General features: G+C 43.4%; 1 protein-coding gene across 1 annotated transcript in view; it reads left to right on the top strand.

The window, feature by feature from the left end:
- Positions 1–20,331, top strand: part of UNC5C (unc-5 netrin receptor C) — a 95,848-nt gene that overhangs the window by 20,045 nt on the left and 55,472 nt on the right. The window contains exon 4 of the mRNA XM_085306654.1: positions 10,793–10,896. Coding sequence (XP_085162780.1) covers positions 10,793–10,896 — 104 coding nt within the window. The remainder of the gene's footprint in view (positions 1–10,792; positions 10,897–20,331) is intronic.

Raw genomic sequence — 20,331 nt, 5'->3', positions numbered from 1 at the left:
TTAGAACTTGATTCTGCTTTTATTCTTAACCAGCCAAAAGTATCACAGGGTGAAATATCTAAGCGTAGTTAACTTTTATGTAAGTACTCAGATACAAATCGAGGAGGTTAAATTTAAGTATCCATTTTTTAACACTTCCAGACTAAGTAATTGACTGGTAACAAAGCTGACCTGTACCTTTTGAGTACAGGATGAGCCTCAGAGAAGAATTTCCCCAGAGTATAGGGAAATTTAAATTATTATACAGACATGGACTTTCTGTAAAATCAGAAATACCGTTASGTATGTGCATAATGTTTCTCTGTGCCAGGGAACCTTCGAAGACGTTGGGCATGTTCTTTTTCTGTACTGRAACAAAAGAGAGAGCTTTTGATTTTTTTCTTGCAAATGTTAGCACTTCAGAGAGGCTTAGCAATGTTTGAAGAGGTTTTTTAGATTATGAGCCCTAAGTTAACTCATTAAGTAGATTTTCATGTCCTAGCAGTTAGCCCTTGACAGATGACCATTGAATTAATTCTATTTAAAAGTCTCATTATATTTCACTTGAAGATAATTAAGTGATACTARATGAGTAACTAAGTTTTGTGCACTGTCCTGCCTATGTACTTTATTTATATATAGCGCGTAATTAATGTGTGTGTATGTAAGCTATCTTAYATCGATTAGCATTTCTTCCAGTGTGTCTATTATTGATACAAGTGAATCTAAATTTCTATTGAAAAAGCTGATAGTTTAGAATTTTCTTATTTTTCTTCTCACATTTTGRAGAGAGAAGAACATTCATTTTCATAATTTTTCTTGGGGGATTTTTGGAATAGTCTAATTAAAGAAATTCCARAGTTTTACATGTCTGTAACTCAAAAAAGGCTTTGTTTTCTAGTAATTTTTTTATCTTTTCTTCCTGGATTTATCTTTCCTTTCTTGGACAGCTGTGACCCAGGCAAGTCAACTTGACTCCCTGGGAGCTGAAATGTTAGGCCTTCAAGCTGTGGATTTTTGAACAGCAGCAGAAGCACATTCTCTGCAAAACTGCTTATTTCCAATTCAGTGGATTTCCATAAATCTCTCAGWTAATTCAGGACAATTTTTTGGAATTCAGACATATGCCGTGGGGTGTATATCTCACACTGATGTCATTAGTGGCCACAAGATCACTATTTTAAACTGCACACTCACATATACCAGTGTTCATCTATATAAGCCTTGATTTCAGAGAACTAAATCTGGATTGTCAGTATAATGGCTCAGTCCAGTCTAAACTTTTAAACATATCTGAAAAGTCTGCTGAAGACTGCACGATGTGCCTTTGATTTCCCATGTGACTGGAATGCAGGGTAGGGTCTCTGCAATATTAATTAACCCAGAAAATTGAGGATATCTARATTTTAAGATGGGCAGGGCAGCAGAAACGTCCCGCTGTCCAGCTCTGTCTGCAGCTACAGTTGCCTGTTCATGTCACCTTTGCAGTCTTTCCTTTACTAGGGATGAAAAATGAACTTTGATACTTCAGGGACAGGTGAGGAGGGTGAGGAGCATGTAGAGTGCTCCACTTAAGTTAAATTATTATATTTTGGTAGCTGAACCTGGTGATTTTGTCTCAACGTGTACGATAACTAGCCATTCCTAGCACATTAAGAAAATAGCCTCAACTTGCCTTTCCCTGTCCCTTCCTTTTCCCCTGCTTCTTCCCCTTCCTTTCCCYTTTTTCCTTTTCCTTCCCCTTCTTCCTCTTTCTCTCTCTTTCCTCTTTCCTTCCTTTCTTCCTTCCTTTTTATTTCTTCCTTCCCTTCTTCCTTCCTTTCTTTCTTTCCTTCTTTCTCTTTTTTTTCTTCCTCTTCCTTTTTCTCTTCCTCTTTCTCTTCCCGTAGGAACAGGAATCTTCCTGTTCTGGTTTCCCATATGACCACTGGTGTTAGTGTAGAGTTACTGTGTCCTCTCAAGGACCAGAGCTGCACTCCATTAAAACAAACAAACAGCAGAATAGCKTTCAACATCTCTGTTCACTGAGCGTGTAATAGAATTAACTGAAAAGTAATTTGAAAGTGTGAAAAATGTGCATCCTGGAAAAGTGGCTTGTATTTGTTTAATGCAGGGTCAGGCGCGTGTCAGAGAGCGCGTAACAACCTAGTCAATGGAAGTTYGCTGTGAAAATCAATTGCAACATCGCTGCAGCCAAGCAGAGAACTTCGGTTGTGCAGAGAGGGGGTAATCTATAAACGGGGAGCGAAGACGCCTCTCTGTTTCGAAGGGTGCACACGCTCGCGATATAAACAGGAAGAGAATCTGACTCGAAAGSCAAGGTCCTGCCTTCTTGAAGTTTTCGGAGCATTTAACAGCATCCAAGTGCTGCACTCCTGGAGGACGTGCCAGGAAATCATTCSCTTCTATGCAGGCAAAGGTAGAAACAACAGGTGATAGAAACATCATTATTTTCAGCTTCTTTCATGTTTCATGGCATTCATTTTCTTGGGGGTTTGGTCTCCCCATGAGAATGAAGCTGAGCTTTTCAGCCGCTGAAACTAGCAGATTTCTAGAATTAAATTTTACTCTGCCATTCAAGATATTTTAATAAGCTACAAAAATGGGGAAACCAAATGTATAYGTTGGTGGAGCTGGAAAAATATAGTATAATGGTTTGAGACACGGGCCTATGAAAGTGCTGAAACACATTTTCTGTTTATTCTCCCATTTCCTGTTTATTCAAGGTCCATCCGATAAGGAGAGCCAGGAGGGACTAGTATATTTTGATGCAGTTTTCCTGCTCCGTTAGAAAAAGATGGGGTTTTTGCAGACAGAGGAAGTTGAGAGTTTAGGTAGCTTTATCCCTTGWTGAAAAAAATCAACCCTAATATAGTATGTTAGAGTGAACTTTATGTAAGAAGAGTGATGCCATTCAGCAGATAAAACCTCACAGGGCAAAACGCCTGTGAAAAGGATGAATTGGGCCTGGGCCTGTGTAGCCGAGAGTTGRGTTAAACCTAGTGGAGACATACACCTGACGAAGACTAAACGGCAGCTGCAGGATTCGACCTGGTTTTTACGTCGGCTAATAAGGGGCTGGCTGAGACGAACTGCTTCGGGCCCGTGTGCCCGAGCGGCCTCGCTTCTCGTGTGCTCCGCTTCCGTGTCGGCGTGGCCTCCCCGACYCGGTGGTGGGAGCCCAGGCTGCCCTTGAGAACAGGCAGTGGGGATGCCGGCCCTGAGTCCGCCTTTGGCTTTCGGATTTGTTGAAAATCGGTAGGAAAATAGCGGTCTGATCTTTTCTAATATAACGAACCTTGTTGACTCATTAGCGTAAAATAAGAATTGTTTAAAAACAGGTATTTTCTTTTTCATATAAAAMACCTCCTATTTAAAAGGAATTGTGCTTGTAAATCTTTTATATAATTTGGTATTAGTTCCCTGTGYACTTATCAAAAAGCCTTTTTCTCCAGATATTTTTTCAAAGGAACGTGGCTAATGTCGTGTACTGTATCCTGATAAGATAAATGTGGTGCAGAAGAGCAGACTAGTTTACCTGTCTGATTATCTCCACTTGCAAGGACTATGCAGTCATATAAAGAAACAGATATGAAAAAAATCACAGATTCATTACTGGCATGCAGTTATCTAGCCTTTTAGCATGGAGGCCTAGCGCTCTGTGTTGAAGCACCTTTCTACCCTTGGTTTTCACRCACCCATGTCTCCTTAATTCTGGTAACATTGTAAGGAACATGATCCTGTGGCAACACAGGTATTAAAGCACATTGCAATAGATAGGAAAAAATAGGAATAGATAGGTAGATAGTTGGGATAATGAGAGAAGGCTGGGAAAGGTAAAGCGTGGTTGGAAAATGTAGATAGGAAAGCATAGCCAGGATGTGCACTATTAAAAAAAAATAATAAAACAAAAAAGGTTTTGTGCAATTTGGCAGGAGTGTATGGGAGTTAGGGATAGGACACTAATTCCTTCCTTACGTATCATTTCAGTAATTTTTAATCAATATCTGCTGCTTGTAGTTCATTAAGGGGAGACTGAGCTRTATGGTTTTGAGCTGAGATTACTAGAGAGACAACGAGAGATCACAAAAAGAGTAATGCAGAAGTTATCTGATCGTGCACTGTGTCTGATACTTTCACCCTGCTGTCACTCCTGAAGTCATGTTTCAGTACTGCTTTCCAAGTCCACAGACATGACTGACTCCCAGACTTTGGGGTATGACTGCAGCAGTAATAAATACAAATCACGTTATTTTGTAATAAAGTGTAAAGACTTAATAAATGAAGATGGACATTGACCTCACTGTTAGTGTTGCTTATAAACAGAAGAAAAAACCCTAACTGAGTTTGTATGTATTTAATCCCTTAATAGGAGCCTTGAGAATATCCTACCTATGCTGTCATACCCAAGAAATGAGCATCTTTCAGTAGGGTCTGCTTAGCGTCTGAGGGTGAAAGACAGATGTAATCAGGAAGTTAACAAAAGTTTGTATATGTTTTGATAGCAACGAGACAGCTCCTAAAGGCAGATTAGTGAATCAGAAGACCAACAATAACAAAATACCATGTGTATACAAATTGTCTTTCATTTACAACACAGCTTTTAGTGTTTGAGTGTGTTGTAAGTTCACATATAAATTGCACTGTACACCTAATATTTCTAATGTCTGCCTTACCTTCAGTTCATTTGTCACCCRGAAAGGGACCTCCTAAGATCAGGCCATTTTAACTTGACATTTATAATTTTATTTTAAAAACAGGAAATTTAGATTCCATCTTCAATCACCAAAGAAGTAAATAACTAAAATGAATGAAATTATGTTTATAAGTTAGTTTGCAGGTTAAGTTTACAAAGAAAACCCAGAAATACTGAACTATCAGGTAAAAACGTAAAAAGATGAGGATGATGGGATCTGTGTATGACTGGGAAATCATCTGCTAAGTTTCTTTGTAAAGTTGACTTGTTTGTGTTTTTTACAGATGTATTAGTACTAAATTGTTGAGTGAGTTCTTCACTATGCTTGTAACCAACACAGAAGCTGTGTTGCAGAAAAGTATTTTGTCTTACCAGCACATAGCTTTACCTGTCTGAACTAGCTTTGAGTGGAGAGACRCAAATTATTTTTCTGAAAAAGGTGCAGACAGTCAGTCTCTGGAGTCGTCAAGGTTAAGTGTAATTCCCATATGGCCAAAGATGCCATTGGAAGAATCGGAGCCTGACAGGTCTGAGCCTCACGCTTGCTCAGRCTGCAGATATATAATGAATAAAAGAGGAGAGAGGGTTCTGGGCTTGGTTTAGTCGTTTAGCTTGGGCCCTTCCAAGCAGAGGACATTCAGCACATATTCAGCGCCTCAGGACAGTAGCCTCAGCCACCTSTGCCCCACGATTTTATTCAAGGGACTCTGCAGAGGGAGATGCTCTGTTTATGAAAGCAATCAATAGGGGTTTCAGAGGGATTTCCTGGGTTACAGACTGATGGCACTGCTGTGACTGTCTCAGTGGAAAGCTGGTTTGATCTAATTAACCACAAAGAACTGGAACTGCACAAGGACAAAAATCAAGAAAAGGAGGTTTTTGTACATAACCTTTCCATTACTTATCCACCAGTGTGATTGATCCCCGTACAAAAGTCATAGACTCAACCGTGAACAGAAAAGAGAGGCCGGCCAAAGTACATCTCATAGCACATAGTCTCTTAAATTTGGAATTGCAGTTCTTGTTTCAGTCTCTAATGCCTCTTTGCAGGAAAAGGAGTCACTTTGTTTTTTGCACCAGAACTGTAGAAAGTGATGGAAAATGAATAGACAGGCTTTACAATATTATTCATGTTTCTCTAACTCCACATCAGTCATCTAAGTTTGGGAAATAAATGCATGAGAGGGAAATAAATGAGGTATGTTTTCGTAGGCATATGTATGGCTATAGGACTCTTTGTGAAGGACTTTTCACTTTCTTAAAAACTTGTTTCTCTGAAGGCATACCTYAGATGTACCTCTCTCAATGGCAGCAGTTAGTATGAAAGTTGGATAGAAAATAATGGAGTTTTGCTTTTCGTGTGCTTMAAGCTTGCTCGTTTTTTTGAAAGGCTTGGCATGCTTGTTATAGAAGGAAAGTTGAAGTTGGAGTTACTAGAAAGAGCACAGAATAGAATAAGGAGTCTTTAAGGTCTACCAAGGGCAGAAATCCATCTTCCCCTGACAGTAATGCCTCATTGTTCTGTTCGTTTCTGGTATACATCTAATTCCTGGCTGACAAGTGTCCGTTTTTCATGCTCATTCATTAGTCACCCTTGCATTAGCACTGCCTTGAAGGCGTCTGGCCGGCCTCTTATCACATTTCTCAGCAGTGATAAAAGATACCCTTAAAGTTTTACCCACCCACCCATCACAGCAAGAACCAGAACACCAGCAAAGAGGTAAAATATGTTCGATTAAAAAAAAAAAAAAAAAAAAAAAGTCATTCTTTGCTCTTTCTTCCGTGATGACAACTAGAAAAGGAAGTGTGGAAATGCCATGAGTTCACATAGACTATTATATTTAGCAGCTAGAGATGCAAGTTTTAAGTTGTTTGTAAGCTACAAATGCATTAAACAGTTAGCAGTGCATCAAAACTAAAATCTAATGCCCCTTCCTTGCCCAGAAAGCAGAGAAATTGAGGAATAAAGGTAACAACATGGTTTACACTGTGATTTTGATTTCCTATCATGCTGTTTCAGTCTTATGCTTGTGTAAATTCTCTCATTTTAATGCAGCTCYGGATACAGCCATCTGTCCTTAAGAGACAGGCTTGTGCAGAAGTATTTCAGGAGTCTTACAGGAAAGGCTCATCTTAAGTATGCTGTAAATGTGCTGCGATACACACCACAAGAGCCCCCTCTGAATTCACTAACACTATACATTAGTAAAGAAAAGAGAGTCTGGCTCAAGGTGGCAGACCAGAATTTTAATTCTTCCCYTCAGTTTCTTTTTATGATGACAGCCTGCAAAGTAAAGTTATAGGTGGAAGATTTACCTGATAGTAGTTCAGGCTGGCAGAGCCCCGTTCGCCCAGGACAGGGCAGAGCTTTCCACCAGGGCTCGTTCTCCTGGGGAAGGGGAGAGCTGTGCCAGCAATATTWCCTGCATGACTCGGGGAAGAGTATTGCTAATGCTGACAGTAAGGGATTATTCTACATTAGCAAAACAAATAAAAAAGTGCAACTGCCTTTTTCTTCATGTCGTCCCTACTGAAGTTGAGGTTAGACGAGGCTCGGTCTCAGAAATAGGTAACGGGGCTGCTGCAGGACTGGGGCTTCAGTAATTCACGCTGCCTTTTCCCAGGCAAAGAAGTCCTAACCTAGAGTGGATCAAATGCTTCGTTGTTTTTTTTCTTTTTTTCCCAGGCATGTTTTCTGAACATGTTGAAGCTTTTTGGGAGGAGGATGTATTTTATTCATCTTTTAACCTTCTCTGGGAATATGCGTCCTTCTGTCCTTGCTTGTAAGCAATTKCAATTTATATGACACTTTGAAAAAGTGAAAAATCTTTTCAAAAACACTGTGCTTGGAAAAGATCCAGAGTCCCTCCACACATTGGCCAGCTCACCCCCTCATGATTGACAGTGGGAAATTGCCRTGAAGACTATAGTTGTTAAATGGGAGAAGGAAGTTGAAGATTGAAGAATTATAAGGAAATCTATGTTATCCACAAAATTCTTACTGCAAGGGTCTTAGAAAAAAAAAAAAGAATTATTTCAAAACCCCATGGTGTCCCAGCGGGGTGTTTCATGCCAGCAGGAGCAGGTGGGAAGTTGTTTGTGCAGGCCCTCCACTTCCTCATCGTTTGAAAAAATCCCACCGTACTCGCTGGTTTGTCTTTTGCAGCCAGCCACCCGTATACTCAGTTGGGTAGGAGCTGCCCTGCCCAGCTGCCATCTGTAGCTATTTGTAGGAGGCATGCTTGCGGCAGGAGGCCGTGGGTAGTTCTGCCTGGATAAAGCTGTAAGCGCATGGGAGGAGGCCAACAGAATAAGGTAGGAGAGCTCCTTATGTTGTAAATACACAATTACGTACTTTTTTTTTTTTTTTCCAAATGAGTATCATTTACTCAATAGTATCTAATGGCTCCTTTGAGGATATTAACGTCTATTATGTCAAGGCCTCTACTTAGTGTGTTTTTAGTTTGTGGATCATTGACCCACTCAAATCCAATGGCGCCTTTAAAGCGTTACTGCACAGCAAGGCTCTGCAGGGCAGGAGGGGAGCAGGGATCTCAAGTGAATTAGTCTCACCTGCTGTAACTGTACAGAAACATTTCCCAGGGAAAATGCACTGCTCATATTCAGGAATTCCAGCTGTTGATAATAGAAAGGATAAAGCCTGATTTTTTACTGTTATTACACATTTTTTTAGGTTAATGCTGTTTACTGGGGGGGGTTAAAGCAAAACATTGTATGTGTGAGGTGATAATTGTGTGCATATGAGGCTACTGAGATAACTTCAGAGCTCTATTAATGTTTCAGAAAGGCAGGGAGAATAGTAAATCAATGTGTCAAGGAAAAACCTTGGATTATTATCTGTCTAATCTAGCTCTGCTTTACTCATCGCTCTATTTCTGAACCTGAACGCTATAATTAATGTACTATTTATTACTATGCTCATACGCTTATATTACCAACATTGTAACTTTCCCATTTATCCTCAGCCATGATATTAGAGCACAATACATCTGTTATAATTGTCCCTGTCTTACACGTATCTGTACATGTCCGGAGGTATGCTGGCCTTGCTGGCCTGGGATAACACCAGTGCAACAAGGATGCTGACAGACACAAGCTGGTGAGGTGTCATCTTCAGGAATTATCACTTGCAGATGTTTGCTCCTCCTCTCTGCCGTAAGCTATGCTGTGCCATAGGTTAAAGCCCCGTGGGTCAACAGCTGGGGTTGCAGTACTGGATTTTGTGCTGTGATGCTGGCGTGTGCTTCCCTTTGACAGCTCTGCGGTGGGAAAGGTAACTAGCCTCCAAACAAGCAGACACCTGGAGGCAACAATTTCTTCCRCTGGTCAAGTAGGATTTGCCAAAGCTCATCGCTGAGTGCCCTAAGAGCAGCCATAAATCCCATCCCAGCAGAGAGGCATCCGTCACCTCCCATACACACCAGACAGAGCAAGTGGGACTTGGGCATCTCCTCTGTCTGCTGGCTGTGCTGAGGACCGACAGAGATGCCTCAGTCTCTCCAGGGAAATGCGTGGGTTTCATGAAAGTATTTTAGAAGTTTACCACAATGTCAGTGTAAGTTAAAATCAACCTGAGTGACTATGACAGCTCTTTCCACGGTACAACTAAGTTGATATTTAAATCCAGTTAGCTGAACCACTGCATTTCCCCAAGATAAGAGACAGAGGCCTTGTGCGATCTGAGGGCGAGTTTCAAAGGGGCTGAGTTTGGTGGCAAACGCCCCCATCCTTTTCCATCTGTGGRTTCGCCTGTCCCGCATTTTGCCCTTCAGTTGTGCTGATGCTGTTCCTTGTGGGGTCGCCTTTAAATCAGATCTTGGAGGTAGTCTCAATGAAAAATAACACTTTGGATGGGTTATTTGTAGGCTGGTTCATTTCGGTGAGCTGGTTTACAGCTCAGCCTCAGGTTATGGCTCCATAATATGAAATATTTGGCTTTTAAATTGTCCCTGCACTGTTTATTTTCAGCATGACACAACTRTTTGTGCAGCCACACGGTTAACTGGCTTGGGGAATTGGTCTGACTTCAGAACAAAAAGAAAAAAAAATCACTTTTTGCAGTGCTTCTTTTTAAAACCGGACCAGCTCTCTGATACAGCTTCAAATGCGGCCATGTGGCCATTCGAGCTGGTGCGAATGCTGCAGAAAGGAGGAGCAGAGAGAAATACCCTGTTTCTGCTGCGGCCAGAAGCCCCCCTTCGCCAGCAGCAGCCCTGGCACAAAAGCGAGGGTGCCGGGCTGTGGCAGGAACAGCGAGCCGGTGGTAAGGAGGGAACTTCTCAAGTCTGTTTTGCCACCGAAGACAGTGAGTTGTGAAGCAGCCAGAGTGTGCAGCCGGCCAGTATGCTGAACGGGTCTGAGCTTAGGAGGGCCGCGTTCAGTGCCCTCCCTGCCTGCACCGCTGCTGTAGTGCTGGAGAGGGTTTCCAGCACAGGTCAGCTCCGTGTTAGCATTATTGCCATCCATTTAGTGCGACCGGGATAATCAGAAAAATTGTACAAATCGACTAAAGAAAATTAACTAAAGGGAATGCATGTAAATTATAAGTCCATTATRTAAACACTTTCACCCTTGAGCTTAAGACAACTGAACTTATGTGCTTTGGTTTCATGGCTTTGTGTAACTTTCTTTAAGTTTCTGCCGTACTTCATTGGCATAGTCCACCGAATGTAAATTGCCYGAGGAAAGGGCTTGCTTTGGTTTTTGTTCTGTGTTTGGCCCTGACCTTTCACAGTGAGGTCTTGTTTCCTCACTGGGTTCACATGCTCTACCACAATATAAATAATAAATCCACTATGAAACATTTGACCACCTGATGTTTGAATGAAATGAAAACATGTCCCAGCCTTTTTGAAATGCATCGCTTTCCAGGGAACRGATATGCTATTTTCTCTGCTTAGAAAGATCTCTCATGTTTTGTGCGGTATTGCAATCAAATGTAAAGTAAACCACTAGCTATTAATATTGACACTCAATTATTTTTCCTTTTCTCCTCTCCTCTCYTTTTCTCCCTTCTCCTTCTCCTCCTCCTCTTTCTTCTCCTTCTCCCCTTCTCCTTCTCCCTCTCCCCTTCTTCTCCTCCTTCTCCTTCCCTAGATCTTCGGAAGACTTTCGAGCAGGAGCCCCTGGGGAAAGAGGTGTCCCTGGAGCAAGAAGTCCTTCTCCAGTGCCGTCCTCCCGAAGGCATCCCAGTAGCTGAGGTGAGCAGCAGCTGCACCTCTCCCTGGCGCCTGGCGCTTGGTTATCCTCACTGAGGCCAAGTCTGTGGCTAATGGTGCAGTGAATTGGGGCATGGCATGATGAATGGGTGGCAGTGGAGAGCTGGCTGCCTGCTGTGCGTGGAATAGATTGATTGGGGACTGATTAATGGCTTTGGAGGCGAGTAYGGTGCCCTGCTGGGCAGAGCTAAAGGCAGTTTGGTTTCAGTTTTTTGTTCCCTTTCAAAAATTATAGCTGTAGCTGGCATCTAAGTRGCACGTACCTGGTAGGACATATTAATACCAGCCTATTATCTTTCCTTTTATTTTTAAAGAAAAAGATGTTTCAGTTGTTGAGAGAGGTACTATTAAGACATTTTAATTTTTATTCTGCTAGATTTTATTTCTCTCACATGCTTGTGCACATGCCTATGTGTGCACTCACTGGCCAGCTCAGCTCAAGGGGGTGCACCRTGGTCTGATATGGGCCTCCTAGGCCAAGCAGCATGCGGTGGGGGCAAGGAAGGGGAAGTGTCTGCATAAGAATCCATGTTATGGGTTTATCAGGTTTGCTTATAGCATTTAAATGAACACAGTGCACAGGCTCACAGTGGCAGCCCTCCCCCAGGCAGTAGTGAGCCTATCCTTCAGCCAAATCTGTGCCCACCAGCAGCAGYGGGTTTCTCTGTGCACAGGAGCCTGCCTAAGTGCGGTGGTGGCTCTAGCTGAAAACAACTTCAAACTCATTGCCCACGGGAGGGAGGTCTCTGAGTTATAGGGGGGCCTCTGAAATCATAAATCCACCGCTGCTGTTAAAAGAAAAATTGATTGTTAATGACAGTAATTCCCCTCTCTGAATTCTCCTCGGTTTTCCTCTGCCAYGCACAGAAGAAACTGTTGCCAATTTGCATTAGGGTAAGTTAGACTGTCATGGCTAAGTAGCAAAGTGGTTGTCWTTCAGTGCTGATGGCTGATTTCTCAGGGGATGAAGCTTAAAGTGTTACCTCCCCATCTAACCCAAGTTTAGATTTAATCAGAATTGCAGAAAAGTGTCCACAAACATCAGAAGGGATAATTAGCATAGAAGATTTCTCCTRTTCTCTTTTTCCTTAGGCTGTTTTCTTTCACTATCAAGATCCCCAAAAGTGTACAGAGTGCTTAGGTCTGCTGAGCCAGCTTGCTGACAACTGCAATATTAATCAGTTGGCTTTCCTCAAGAACTTACCAACTATTTTTTTTTGCCTTTGCTTCTTAGCATCAAATCAACTTGCTGTTGTGCAATGACAAGAGTGTTTGCAACAGGGCATGTTGTTCYGCAGATGCATGGTGGTAATGGGGAAGTTAACCATTCCTGGAAATGGAGATTGCTCATGACGGGCAGTTTGTATGAGTGTGATGTTACATGCAGCTCTGCATTTTCAGCACTTAGTCCAGTTAATCCCTCAGAAGAGTCTGTAAAGCCTGGTCGGGTGGCTGAGACCCAAACAGCATGATTTAGCATGATGTGTGGACAGGGACCTCTCTCTGCTGTCATAAACAGTCTGGAAGAGCCATTAGCACTGGTAATTGTTTTTTTTTTAAGTCAGATTATGCGTCCTCCCTTCACTGAGCTGCTGTAAAGGCTAAAAAATGTGTCTCACTAGCCATGTCTGCTTTCTAGTACAACATCTCCCAAGGAAGTGATCTCTGAAAAGATGCTCTGTGAGCTGCCCTCATAATAGTGGCACTTTTTCTTGCTCTTTAATATCCTGGCTTACTTTGTCAACAGCAGAGATGCATGACTGTGTGCTCTGATTCTTATTTGTACTGTGGTCGGGGCGGACACCAATTAACACTTGGCAGGCTCAGAAATCATATCCACCCCATCTGGCATTCAAAAGAACTGTTCTCAGCGTTGGATTTTTTCTCTTCTGACTTTTGAAGTCAGAACGAGATCAAACACCCAGATTGGACAGCAGCCTACTGCAGCCTCTTTGTAGATTCTTTCCAACACTATTAAAAGAACAAAGACCTGAACACTATGAATATGAATACCTTAATGTGACACTTTATTACATCCACTTGCTGAAGCTAGTAAGGTAAATTTTTAAAAAATGGAAAGATGAAAGGTAACTTGGTGGGTTGAAGGATTACATGATTGTTTTAATTTAGAGATGAATGAGTTCTTTGTTTAATACTTCATTTATTTGTTCAGAGAACTTTCTGATATGATGATACAAGTACCTAAGTAAGAAAGGACTTGGGCAGGTGGTAGACTATGAGGCTTTTTTTACACTGTAGAAAAACTGGTTTGATTCCTGCTGTCCCAAGTGGAGCAGGGTAATGTAAGTGCAACAGCTGTTAGCAATATTTCCGAATGCTTTGCTGAGCATGTACCTCAAACTCTTCCCTGCTCTGGGCATGGGGTTTTGTTTTGCTTTTTCAGTTTACTGCTTTCTGAAGTGATCACTGGCTTTAAAAACAAAACAGTGGAAGAGAAAGCTTATGCTGTGAAACTGTGTGAGATGTCCATTCAATGAATACTGGAGTCTAGAGTCCTAGAGTCTTCCCCTTGTTTTTTCTGCTTTGGTTGTATTGTCCCTCTCCATTTTGTTTTTCCTGATATTAGAAAGTGGTGGAAAAAAAACACATTTAGGGACACATTCTTTACTCTTTCAGTAGCTAGTGAATTTAGTTTTATAATTCCTCGCATATTTGATTGCAATTAACCATGTCAACCTCTTATGGATCAGTGCTGAAACAAGTCTTATAATTATTAATAAGTGGAACTGCATAGCAGCATACAGCTGCTCCAGAGGGCAAAAAGGACAAAGATAGAGATGGGCAGGCCAGGCTTTTTAAGCAGCACTTACTAGTCCCTCAGATCCACTGGGGTATCACAAGCATTAAAGCAGGCACAGACAACAGCCACTGAAAAAAGCCCAAGATCCAAATAAAAGAAGGTGTGTTAAAATACACCAGTCTCGTGACCTGGGTCAAATCAAAGTACATTCAGCTGGTTCACTTGGGACAAAGTGGGAACAGAGGCTTTACTCGGTCRCTGGGAAAATCAGATCAGCTTCTCTGTGGCTTTGTGCCTCTGCAACCACCTCCCAGCAGCAGCAGTGCCAGCTGCACTTAAGCAACGGCAGCATCAATGCCAGCTGCAGGCTGGCTGCAGAAGGGAAGTAGAAGAAAAATTAGCAGTGAGACAGCAAAATTCAAGGGAAAACCCAAGAGCTTTGGCTCTCCCCAGATTTTCAGAATGTCACTGTAGTTCTCAAAGCAGTGCAGAATTGTTCAAATTAAGGCGTTAATCAGGATAAGCAACCCAGAACAAAAGTCCTCCTCTAAATCATGCCTTCCCTCTCATAGCTCTGTAGCTAATACCAAGCTAAACCTACCAACAAGTTCTGAAACACCTGAGTAAATGCTTTGTTATTTCTTATTTGACAAACAACTGAAGGACCAGTTCCCCACATGTGCTGTTGTACTGAGGTATCTGCATGTATCTGAGGGGGCAAAGGGGCAAATTCACAGGTGACTGCAATGAAAAGAAAATTGGAATGGAAATAAAAAAAAAAGCAAAAATTTAGGTCACTGTAGGATACTTTGTCTTATGTGTATGGCCCCATGTCTTGTGCTTCCTCTTGGTGGAGGCTAAGGTGGTGAGATGAGCAGTCTGGCCAACCACAGTCAATGGGAGCTGCTGCTGCTTCTCAGTAAGTCTGGGCTTCAGAGCGTTCCCCTTCCTGTTGTCATCAGAAAACTCTGTTGTAATTCCACCCTGGTTTGTGTCCATTTTTTCTAAATTTAACTTGAGAAGCCAGGAAGGATCATATTCTTTACAGGGTCCCATCCTCTAATGCACCAACAGTACAGGCAGAATTATTTGCAATTAATCTGTTAGCTTATTCTGTTTGTTCTCTGAGAGATGCCAGCGTTGTAGTGCACATGAAAAAACATGGGGAGAGGCACTAAGTCTCATCAAATTAGTTCATTGCAATAGGTTGTAGATCAGAACATCAATAAGTTGTAAGATTAGTTAATATTCCATAAGCAGCTAGATGAACTTTTGCAGTGAAATGTGTGATTTGCTGCACCTTCAACAAGGGGATAATTGCTTCTTTAATTATAATTGAGCTKTTTCACATAGGGGTTTAATTGGAGAACAGGGTGCAATGTACAGTTTGGTGACCCAGTTGGATTTAAATCCTGACATGATTTTTATCTACATTCATGTCTTTAATTAGGAGTTAGGGTAAGGGGAAAAACATTCACAAGTCAAAAGGCAGAACAAGTTGTTTTGCCAGGTGAAGATGACTGTGACACAGACTTTATTTGGTTGCTGTTGCATGGGCAAAAGCTGGTGGCAGCTGGYGACTTCTCCAAATCAGCAACATCAGGTGGCTGCTCCATCTAATTGATTATTAATATGACTGCTGTTTGCTTTGTTGCATGGGAGCTGCTTATGCTTTGCTGCAGTTATCCCTTAATTGGAGCTTCATGTGCATGCGTAGCCCTGCAGGTGTGTGTCGCCGAGGCAGTGTTTTGTATTCCTGGCAGGAAAGCAAGCTTTTAGAGAGGGGAGCAGAARAGTTTGTGGCCGCAAATATTGATTAGGTGGGAAACGGCGTTGTGTCGCCTCGTGCTTTGCGACGTGCAGGGAGCACGATCCTCTTTCTTTCACTACCAAATTCCAGCACGGATCGCTGCCACGCTCTCTCTGCACCCAGCTCTGTGCGCTGGCAGGTGATGAGGGTGTAAATTGCCTCTCCTGGATGAGTGGTGTGTGTGATAAGAGGGCAAGAATGTGCTCCAGAAGTGGTGCTCAAAGCGACTGTTTTGGCTCCTACGATGGATTAAGTCTCATTTAGACACTGAGTGAAGTCTGGCGGTGCAGGCCTGCCCTTCTCCAAAGCTCGCAGGATAAAGCTCCCCATAACTGTCAGAGTGTGATCCTGCATGATGTGTTGGCAGGGGCGCAGGGCTCTCTGCTGAGAAACGCGAGAGGCGGGTTGCAACCCCCTGCTTGAGCGCAGGCTGGAATTGGTGTTGTGCTTCCCTGGGAATATGCTGTCTACAAGGTTATTCTTAATCTTTCTTACTGGTTAGTTTCCATCATGCAGAAACCCATGCTGAAATATGTAGCTCTTCTTTGAGGACCTAGTTTTTTGATACTTAAGTTTTCTTTTGGTTCTAACCCCATATTTGCCCTTTCTAGTTCAGTTCCATTCACACCAATGTAGGTAAGGGCAGAGTTTGCTCCTAAGTGAGTAAGTTGCTGTTTGTTTAGGTCTAACCRCAGTCAAAAATGATCTGCAGGCTGTAAAAACAGTCAGGTTTCTAGGTCCTCTATGGAATACTGTAATGAGAGGTTTCCTACAAGAGCAGTGATGTGCACCCTGCTAAACCATCCTCTTCACAGCCTGCTTTTGCTGCAGAGATGACTTTGGGATCCTGATTTAGCTCACATGTTGTTCTTCTCTTCAAGCTCTACTCAGTAACAACCGTTTTTTACCTTGTGCATATTTTTGGAAGATGTGCAGTGCAGGAGACTGCTTTTAAGAGCATTTTTCAATGAGGCAGATGAATATACCTCCACATCCTGGAGAGAAATACAATTCTGTACACCTGTAAGATTAGTTCATCCAGTCCTACTTTGATGCTGACWGATACCTGCTCCTGCAGCCAGAAGTCCTCCTAATGTCTCAAGTACCAGCATTACCACTGGCAGAGTTTGCCCAGCCTGAGTTCCTGTCTGTAGTCTCAATTACATCTATAGCATTTGACTTCATTAGTTCCTATAGCAGTAAATTCTTCAAATGTAGCAGTAAATTCTTCAAATATGGTGCACACCATAGGTGTGAAGAATTAGGATACTTCCATGTTTTAACTGAGGTGTTTCCAAAGTTGTCTATGGAGTGTACATTAGCTGTCACTCAAGAGCTGCTTGATCAGATTTTGCTGAGTTTTGCTCCTAAATTTCCAGATGCTTCTAAAGTTGACAGCATTTTATTAACCTGAACAAAATCCTGTATACCTTTAAAATTGGCAGGACATTGGAGGAGCTGTCTGCACAGCAGGCACTAGGAGTGGCAACAGCTTCTAGGGAGAGCAGTAAGGCTGCTGTTCTCAGGGACTTCAGTCACTCCCAGCATCTTTTTCCCTTATTGAATTTAAGTATCATGAAAAGCAGATAACTTGATGCTGTGAAGAATGAGGTCACCTATCTGTCTGTGCATCCATCCCTGGCRCAGCTGAAGAACCGCAGACATTGATAATTAGTTTAAAGCTGTGTCCAAAGAGACCCCTTGCAGCGGGTCCAGGGTTCAGCCGCCCCACATGCCCAATTTGGAGGGGGGGGGGAGGGATGCTGGGCACCAAAAGYGCTGACCCACACCCAAGGGACCTCTGGCCCCGAGCCCTCATTCCCTGCAGAGTGTGAGTGCAGCAAGGGACCTGTTTTCCTGGCAGCCCCGCCAACCCCACTTTTTGCTAACGATGCTGTGATCTGTGCTTGATTTTGAGGCTGAACAGTAGAGTTCTCCATGCGATGTTACTTGAGCCATGCAGTCCCCCCTGGCCTGTGACGTTTATCCTTCTGTGCGACTTCACTTCCCCATCGTGTGTAAAGCAAAGCTGTAAGAGGCTTAGATGCGTCCAGCAGCTGTACACACACTCCATATAGATTTTAGTGCTTGGGCAGCAAGCTGGATATATGTGCAATTAAGGAAGTGTTTCCACAGCAGGAAAACAAATTCCCCTTACTGGCAGCAGAAGCAAAGTAACAACAACTGAACAAAATRTCACTGTGGTTTGCACTCGCTGCCTCATTCCCAATATGTGTTTTGTGCTCTCTCATAGCTGTAATTTCAGCCTTTTTGGAGGTGACTTTTTCTTTTAACCTTAAAACAGGTAAGAAATCTATTTTCAGAAACTAATACGCAAAGGACACGTCATCCTCTTCTGTGGGCAGTTGTAGGGATGAAAGTGTACCATTGAAACCAAATCCAAAAATCAAATAATATTCTTTGAAAAGATGCTTAGCTGTGAGGCAACTGAGCCAACAGCTATTTCRGGTACCTTATGTGAAAACTATTAAGACTTTTCTCAGTCTCACTTGAGTGTCTTATACTGTGTCCAAATCAGTAGTTAGTTTCACAAATGTTGATTTTGTTCTTACTGGAAGGTGGACGCGTGCAGTTAATATCAGTACGTGGTCGGATCCTTATCTGGTTTTGGCAATGCAGACAAACCCAGCAAGCCCCGTAGTAGGTGCCCATGGAGCTGCAATTACGCAGCCGGTGTTGGGAGCAGTGCGAGCGCATCGGGATAGCGCTGAGGGGAGCAGCATCAGGTTAGTCGGTCCGTACGGCGCACAGAGCATGGCTAAGATGCTGGTCCTGCAGAGAAATCAGACTGAAGAGCATCCTGCTGTTTCCCCTAGGCGCAGGGAAGGCCCAAACGCAGTCGTGTTGTGTCCTGCAGTCCTAACACACCTTTTATTTTGGCAAATCTCTCGTTGCTGCCTCCCGTCTTGTCTGTTCTGGAGAGTTGTGCTCACAGGAATCAGTGGCTACGTCTGATGGGGTGAGAGTCTTGTACTGTTTTCAGCAGGTGCTCCCAGCTCTGCAGATGAGCCCAGGGAAGGCTGGTGCCAGGAAGGCAGCGAGACCAGATCCAGGACTCATCCTGCTGAATTTGCCCTCGTGAGAGGTGTAGGGAACCAGTTGCACCATCAGGAGTGGAGGAGCTCRCATCCCTCTTCCAGCCTTCGCTTTCACAGATGTGCTCTTGTACCAACAGTTCCTAAAACAGTCGTCCATAGGAATGTGTGCCAAGAGATTTGAATATGTGGTGATGCTGGTAACTTGGCGCGGCTAAGTTTGTGTCAGCAATTAGCTTCTCTGATGGGTTTTCCCACTTCTGTAATCGCTCGTGTGATTTATGCTCTCTGTCTGCAGAGAAGCCTGGCCCTGCTCTGCATGTCTTAGTCTCTGTGTTCGCTGCGTTATTTCAGGGTGCTGCTGCARAACATCCCGCAGGGCTGACTAGAGCTCCAGGATACAGCCCTAGCAAGGGCTGTGGCTTTCCCGCTCTTGCCGATGGTCTCGCGTTTCATGTGGGGTGGCATGTGGCAGGTTCCCTCTGTTAATTAGAACAAATGTGCCAATTATGTTAATGTATCTCCCGATACCAATCAGTGAATAATTAGAGACAACACATCTGTCTCTCACCAGGGAGCRGAACGACAGGAAAGGCGCTACAAGGTACGCTGCTCCGAGCTGCAGCCGCCTCGGGTTGTGCGCTGCCGCAGCCGGTGGCGGGGATGGCGCGGTCTCGTGGCAGGCCTTAGCAGCACAGCACGTACCGGTGCAACACAGCTGGCAGGAGCCGTGCGGCTCGCTGCGTTGCAAGTTAAACCCGAAGGACTAAAGAGCTCTAACCAGAAGAAAGCGAACTTCATATGCGCTCCGTGTCTGCGTTCCCCTCAGCATCTACAGATGCTGTGAATTATCCTATGCACTCTGTTCACACCCTAGAGAAGGTCCTTCTCTTGCTAGGCAGCTTAAAAACATAATAGATAGTAATACCTTCTTGAGACAGCTTGGAAACTAGAAGAAGAAATGTGAATTTCTTCTATGTTCTATAGAGCTGATGTGCAAGAAAAGCTAGTTGCACATTGTTGTAATTTTTCAATAGGTGTCATCTCCATGAGGGAATACCTGCACCACCCTTCGGGGCAGTATTGTTGYCAATCAAATAATTCCTGTTATGAGGCAGGAAAACTGATGCCAGACTTCTTGCATGTGTGTGTGTGCARCCATCCATATATTTATTAACAATAGTTGCAAGGGTGCGTGTGTCTGATCTAATTAGGTAAATAGAGCTAGGTGACTGTTCAAAGAATCCTTGTGACTATAGCCAGTAAAAATATTTTCTCAATATCTAGGCAACAGCGAGTGTCTAATCTAGAAATGGAGACACAAGAGCATGATTCAGTATCCTGGACACCTTGGCATCTTGTGCTGTTTGAAATGCCCTCRAGTGTCCTGCCTACCCTCTGTCCGCTCGCCTGGAGGGGCACCTAAATGCCCGGTGCCTCCTCTGCCCCCCCCGTCGTGTGAGCATCCGGGCGCACCCAGGGCACTCATCACCGTTGTTCAGGCAGCTGAATTGCACACAGGGCGAGTTTCTGCATTGACTGCCTTAACAGCCCGCTCTGGAGAGGAGACTGAGCCTTAGGGAATGACATGACATCAACTGAGATCGTTACTTTAACTGCTGTAATAACAGTTTGCATACCTGTCATTCGTAAATCACGCTGTCTCAATCTGCTTTGCTCTCTTCTCTTTTGTATTTGACACCTGATCAGTTCCTACATACGGAGATATACAGCGCTGCCCTCACCGGTTCAGCTACCTTTGTCCCCCCCCACCACCAAATCAGCCACCT

Source organism: Rhea americana, unplaced genomic scaffold (genome assembly GCF_003343005.1).
Source record: "Rhea americana isolate MKP2758 unplaced genomic scaffold, rheAme1 scaffold_244, whole genome shotgun sequence".
NCBI lineage: Eukaryota > Metazoa > Chordata > Aves > Rheiformes > Rheidae > Rhea > Rhea americana.
The sequence above is the reverse complement of the archived record's forward strand: the minus strand, read 5'-3'. Positions and strand labels throughout refer to the sequence as shown.